This window comes from Balaenoptera ricei, chromosome 1, assembly GCF_028023285.1.
Source record: "Balaenoptera ricei isolate mBalRic1 chromosome 1, mBalRic1.hap2, whole genome shotgun sequence".
NCBI lineage: Eukaryota > Metazoa > Chordata > Mammalia > Artiodactyla > Balaenopteridae > Balaenoptera > Balaenoptera ricei.
The window spans coordinates 131383867-131390827 of record NC_082639.1 but is presented as its reverse complement, the minus strand read 5'-3'; the positions used below and the strand labels follow the sequence as shown (position 1 = coordinate 131390827).

Genomic DNA, 6961 nt, shown 5'->3' with positions numbered 1-6961 from the left:
CTACATCAGTGAGGACAGAGGCCGTGGGACAGGTTTGGGCATCTGTACTGGAGTAGAAAGAGGAAACAAACACAAGTCGGGCCACAAGTGGATTCTGGCACATTTTTTTTTTAAATTGTATACAAAGTTTTTTTTGTTTGTTTTTTTGTTTTTAAAAAAATTATTTATTTATTTATGGCTGTGTTGGGTCTTCGTTTCTGTGCGAGGGCTTTCTCTAGTTGCAGCAAGCAGGGGCCACCCCTCATCGCGGTGCGCGGGCCTCTTCACCATCGCGGCCTCTCTTGTTGCAGAGCACAGGCTCCAGACGCGCAGGCTCAGTAGCTGTGGCTCACAGACCCAGTCGCTCCGCGGCACGTGGGATCCTCCCGGACCAGGGCTCGAACCCGCGTCCCCTGCATTGGCAGGCAGACTCTCAACCACTGCGCCACCAGGGAAGCCCTCTGGCACATTTTTAGATGAGGTTAAAAATGTCATGGTGTGCACAGGGAGCTGGCAAAGGACTTTTCTGTGGGAGGTAATGCCTGTAGGCAGAATAAACTGTCCAGTCTACTCTTGGGGAGGAGCTCCCTGTGGTAAGAACAGAGGAACTAGGGGGCCTCGAGGAAGGTGTTGGTTCCGAAGATGGAGGAGACCATCTTGCCGGTGGCGTTGATGGTGCCTTCGCTGTCTGAGCTGGACTCAGAGTCGCTGCTCCCAGAGTAGGCGCCCAAACCTGGGAGGATGCCGATACAGATGGCAGCGGAGGGGCAGTGGATGGAGGGACCACTCGGAGATGTGATTCCAAGAGACACGCAGGACGGGGCTTCTTGATTCTTGTCATCTGGGTCAGGGTCCGATTTCAGTCTTTTCACACCGTTGCCACTCTCTGAGCTCTTATGCTTCACAGCTCCTGCCAACAGCTTTGCCTGGGAGAACTTGGTCTTCGTTTCTGTGGGTTTCCCAGCCACTTTCTTCTCCACTTCCTTCTTGTTTTCTTGAGAAATTCCAACCTTGTTGAGATTACTTCCGTATTCCTTCAGTTCTTTCAGTTCTTCTCTTCGCTGCTTTTCTATTAGTTCCTGCTGCCGAGAAACCTCATCAAGGAAGTTGGTCTCATCTTCGTCTAAGCCTCTTACCATGTTTTTGAATTTGAACTGTTCTTCATACTCCTGCTGCTTCCTATCTTTCTGTTCCTGTAGCCTTTCATTTAGAGACCGAGGGTCATAAACCTCCTCTGGGCATTCTTCTGGATCTTCAGGTTTTCGAACTTTCTCCCATTCTTCTTGCCTCCTTTTGCGCCATTCATCTAATTCTGCCCCAGACACAAACCTCTTTTTGATAACAAGGTTACCATCATCCCCTCCATCCATAATGGAACAATCAGTCTACCAGCTTGCGGGAGGCGAGACCCCCTCACCTTGGCGGCGCCCACCCCAAACCGCCACCGCAAGGGCCGCTCGTTCTTAAGGAAAAAGAAAAAGAAAGAAAGTAAAAACAGCCATTTAAAATTTTTGTTTTATGTACTAGCATAAGGTTCTAGGTGTTAAAAGTCTATTTTAAATTGAATCATTATTCTCTATAGTATTACTATAGAATTGGTCAAAACAATGCAAATATATTACACATTTTGATAGATATTCAATGGAATAAAATTGTATTGCAAATGCATATCTTGATAAAACAGATGAGGTTATTTTATTTTTTCAATTTGTTTCTGTATTCTTGGATGGATATTACTGCTAGTGTAAGCTAATGTTTTTATTTTTTATAGGTGTGAATATTGAGAAACTGCATTCATATAAGCAAGTGGATAGAACTGAAAGGGGGATTATATCAGTAGCAGTCAATAGTTATTGTTCACTAAAAATGATTCTTAATGATCCATCAACTAACATCTTCAATTTTGCAGAAAGCAAAGAATTGGAAACCACCTGATTTGTGAATATTCTTTTCCCTAGTTCATTAGAGACACTCACTTTCTTATCACAAACACAATATTTAATTATTGCATTTTTAGTGCCCTGGGTTTTTTTTTAACACTCTGGGGCAATGCATTGAAGTAAATTTAGACTGGATGAGAGGTGAGTTTTTCTTTCATTAATTTGGACAGGGATAATTAGTGGTCCAGGAAAACTCAGCTTGAGCAAACTTGTTCTCACCCATATCAATGAGGAACGAGTTTAAACAGAAACTGAAAATCTAGAAATTGATCCTGTTGAAATTGTGCACTAATATGTACTTCCTGGAAACTCTTTATGTATGCGAATGCGTACCCCAGTTTGCAGATCACTGATTTAGATAATCAGCGCGCTGGAAACCACCCACTGGTTAGGAGACCTCAAAGGGAGTTTAAGAATCAGTTTTGTTTTTGTTTTTTTTTTACCTGAAAAGGTGAGAAAGGATCTCAGACTAACACTAGCCAATAGATTAGTGTAAAACAGGGAAAACTTGAGGTGGTACAGACTAACACTGTATCCAAAGTGCAGCTAACAACAGTGAAATCTTGGATTTCTCAAGGAGATGGAGAAAAAAAATTCTCTTCTGAGCAGTGTAATGCAGTGAATAAGTGCATAAAAATACAAAGAAACAAAGATGGAGAAGATCATCAGATGTGATAAAAGTAGCAGTAACAGCAGCACTTGTAGTTAAGGGTAGAAAGTCATTTTTAGTAGATGCTGGATTTGAGTGAGTGCACTGGAGTCCAGCTGGGGAAGCCTGTGGAAACAGCCTACTTCTAGAGGCATTAATAATAACAGAAGAAAACCATCAGTTTCAGGCAGGTTCAACTGAGGACTTAACTTAAATACAAAGTGAAACAAGAAGCTATTTAGAACTGAAATAGTGATGGCACATGACTGAGTTCACTAAATGTAGTTACTTTTGACAGCACTGGTGCAGAAAGCAGGGTTCAGTCTTACGCTATCACATCCTTTCTACACCTGCCTCTTGCTGTGTCATGTGACCAAAGAGTTTAATGGAGATTAGACCAGATAATTGCTAAACTTCCTTCTAGTTCTAACATCCTATGGAAGAACACCCTGCAAATGTTCATAGCAGCATTATTCATAATAGTAAAAAAGTGGAATAATGAATGGACGAATAAATGTGGTATATCCACTCAACGGAATATTCTTTGGCAATAAAAAGGAATGAAGTACTGATATATGCTACAACATAGATGAACCTTGAATACATTATAATAAGCGAAAAAAACCTGACAAAAAAGACCACATATTGTATGATTCCATTCATGTAAAATGTTCATAACAGGCAAATCTATATAGACAGAAAGTTGATTAGTAGTTGCTTCAGCTTAGGGGTTGGGGAGAAATGGGGATGACTGCTAATGGGTACCGGGTTTGTTTCTAAGATGATAAAAAGTGATTGTGATTATTACACAACTCTGTGACTATATTAAAAACTACTGAAATATACATTTAAATGGGTAAATTGCATGGTATGTGAATTATATCTCAATAAAGTTTTAATTTTTTAAAAAAGAACATTATGGAAGAATTTTTAAGAAGAGAAAAGAGCTTGGATCCTGGCACAGACATAGGACTGTTCTGTTTTGACAGATTCTAAAAGGAGAAAAAGGCCAGGAGTAAGTAGGGATGAGGGGTTAATTAGGGAGGTTAGGGGAGACAGCCAGCAGCCTGAGGAGAGTGGGCATTTGGTGGTAGGGGAGGATGCTGGCGAGATGTCCTGAAATGGAAAAGGAGGGTATCTTAAGGCAGACTCTCTGCCTCAAGCCTTGTCTTTTGCCAGATTTGCACCTGGGCATGTCTTTCTAAATGGACCCCCCTTGGCCCTCTCCTCCCATATTCATATCCAGGCAGCTAAAGACACAACTTTTCTCTCAGTTCTTTTAAACTCTTGTTAAAATGTCTTCATCTTCCCTAGCTTCTGCCTCTTTTGACATGAAGTCCTTCTCCTCTTTTCATTGGGTGCTTACCAGGTACTTTCTCTCTCCTAGGCATAGGCTGTTTCTTTTTATTTTTTATTGTTATTAAAATGTCAGGTTTTGACTTTTATATTTCATTTATTCTTCCCTTAGGTCTTCTGTGACCTTATCATAAAGGTTTATTACATATAAATGTGAAGATTCACTAATACACTTAAGATGAGGGAAACCAATGTAGCAATTGCTGATAAGATGAAAAATTGTATACCATAAAAATAAGAACAGGGCTTCCCTGGTGGCGCAGTGGTTGAGAATCTGCCTGCTAATGCAGGGGACACGGGTTTGAGCCCTGGTCTGGGAAGATCCCACATGCCGCGGAGCAACTAGGCCCGTGAGCCACAATTACTGAGCCTGCGCGTCTGGAGTCTGTGCTCCGCAACAAGAGAGGCCGCGATAGTGAGAGGCCCGCGCACCGCGATGAAGAGTGGCCCCCGCTTGCCACAACTAGAGAAAGCCCTCGCACAGAAATGAAGACCCAACACAGCCAAAAATAAATAAATTAATTTAAAAAATAATAATAAAAATAAAAAAAATAAAATAAAATTCAGGGTCCTTTAAAAAAAAAAAGAACAAAGCTATCTGACATTTATTTTCAATAATTTACACAATAAAGAAATTGAGAGCCACCTTAAAAAAATTTTTTTTTTCTGTATTCTCATTCTTTAACCAGTAAGGACACAGTTTTATGTCTTATCCAGGGTTTATTCAAAGTATCGTCTAACTTTTTACACAACTAAAACTAATGCTAGATTTCACATTCATTCATTAATCTAATCATTCACTCACTCATTCAACAAATGTTTATTGAGCATCTACTATGGACTAGGCATCTTGCTAGATGCTAGAAGTATAATAATGAAAAAAGGGACAGAGTTCTCCTGGCTCTTGACACATACAATCCAGCACGAGAGACAGATGTTAAACAAATAATCACACAACTTTCATAAATAATTATATAACTTAAATTATGATGTTTTATAAAGGGTAAATATAAGGTAATGTTATATATTGGGTTGGTCAAAAAGTGCCTTCAGTTTTTTTTTAATTAATTAATTAATTTTTATTTTTGGGTGCGTTGGGTCTTCATTGCTGCACGTGGGCTTTCTCTAGTTGTGGCGGGTGGGGGCTACTCTTCCTTGCGGTGTGCAGGCTTCTCACTGCGGTGGCTTCTCTTGTTATGGAGCACGGACTCTAAGCTCACGGGCCTCAGCAGCTGTGGCACACGGGCTTCAGTAGTTGTGGATCGTGGGCTCTAGAGCGCAGGCTCAGTAGTTGTGGCACACGGGCTTAGTTGCTCCGCGGCACGCGGGATCTTCCCAGACCAGGGCTTGAACCCATGTCTCCTGCATTGGCAGGCGGATTCCTAACCACTGTGCCACCAGGGAAGCCCAGTGCCTTTGGTTTTTAAGTAAAAATAAAAGACACATTTTTCATTTTCACCAATTTTCACCATTTTATTGAACAATGTATTCACCCTTTTGTTCCACTACCTTCTGCCATTTTCCAGGCTACTTCATAATTCCATCTTCCCAAAACTTTTTTATCTTTTTCAGCAAAGAACTCTTCCAGGTGCCTTTTACAGTCTTCCAGAGAATTGAAATTTTTTCCATTAAGAGAATTTTGTAAAGATTGAAATAAATGGAAATCCAAAGGTGCAATATACGGTGAATATGGCAGATGAATCAGAACTTCCTAGCCAAGCTGTAATAGTTTTTGCCTGGTCATCAAAGAAACATGCGGTCTTGTGTTATCCTGGTGGGAGATTACACATTTTCTGTTGACTAGGTCTGGGTGCTTTTCGTCGAGTGCTGCTTTCAGTTGGTCTAACTGGGAGCAGTACTTGTTGGAATTAATTGTTTGGTTTTCTGGAAGAGGCGCATAATAGAGGACTCCCTTTTAATCCAACCATATACACAACATCACCTTCTTTGGATGAAGACTGGTCTCTGGTGTGGTTGGTGGTGGTTCATTTCACTTGCCCCACGATCTCTTCTGTTCCACATTATTGCACAGTATCCACTTGTCATCGCCTGTCACAATTTGTTTTAAAAACAGAACGCTTTCCTTACATTTAAGTAGAGAATGGCATATGGAAATATGGTCAAGAAGGTTTTTTTTCTCTTAACTTATGTGGAACGCAAACTTCAAAGTGATTAACATAACCAAGCTAGTGTAAATTATTTTCAGTGCTTGATTTGGACATTTTGAGTATGTCAGCTGTCTCCTGCATAGTATAATGTTGACTGTTCTCAGTTAATAACTCAACTTGATCGCTATCAATTTCAACTGATCTACCCGACCATGGAGCTCCGTCCAGCAACAAATCTCCAGCACGAAACTTCACAAACCACTTTTGACACGTTCGATCAGTCACAACACCTTCTCCATACACTGCACAAATCTTTGTGTTTCAGTTGCGTTTTTACCTTTCTTGAAATAATAAAGCATAATACGCTGAAAATGTTGTTTTCTTCCATCTTCAACATTAAAATGGCTGCACAAAAATTCACGAATTTTGATTTTTTTTTTTAATGCACGCTGATATGACAGCTGTTGTAATAAAATCTAACAAAATTGTTTCGAATGAAGTTCGAAGAACTAAGCACTACTAGAGCCATCTTATGGAAAAAACTGAACGAAACTTTTGGCCAAACCCAATATAATAGGGCTCCTTCTTTCTTGATTTTCTTCCTGCACTTATTTGGTAAAGAAGCCCATGAAAATATTGGAAGGGATTTTCAAGTTACTGAATATTTTAAAAGATATTAAAATTTACATCTTTCAAGTAAGTGCTTTAATTAACTCAAGTAGAGTTGTCCCTAGTTTAGTGAATAGATCACTCACTTGTAAAGCAACATTAAAAAATTTTAATAACTTTTAATTTAAGTATAACCTAGGTAGGGAAAAGTGTGGAGATCATATGTATACAACTCAATAATTTTTTACAGACTGAACACACCTGTGTAACCAGAACCTAAATCAAGAAACAGAACATTATTAGAGCCTCAGAAGTTCCAT

General features: G+C 39.9%; 1 protein-coding gene across 1 annotated transcript; it reads right to left on the bottom strand.

The window, feature by feature from the left end:
• Nucleotides 1–587: 587 nt before the first annotated feature.
• LOC132352716 (PSME3-interacting protein-like) lies at nt 588–1436 on the bottom strand. The gene has a single exon (XM_059903405.1). It carries the CDS (start codon nt 1347–1349, stop codon nt 588–590), a length of 762 nt encoding a protein of 253 aa, XP_059759388.1. The 5' UTR covers nt 1350–1436.
• Between the last annotated feature and the right edge of the window lie 5525 nt (nt 1437–6961).

Excerpts from the sequence above, each read along its gene's own strand:
- LOC132352716 (XM_059903405.1), bottom strand. The coding sequence starts at position 1,349 with ATGGATGGAGGGGATGATGGTAACCTTGTTATCAAAAAGAGGTTTGTG.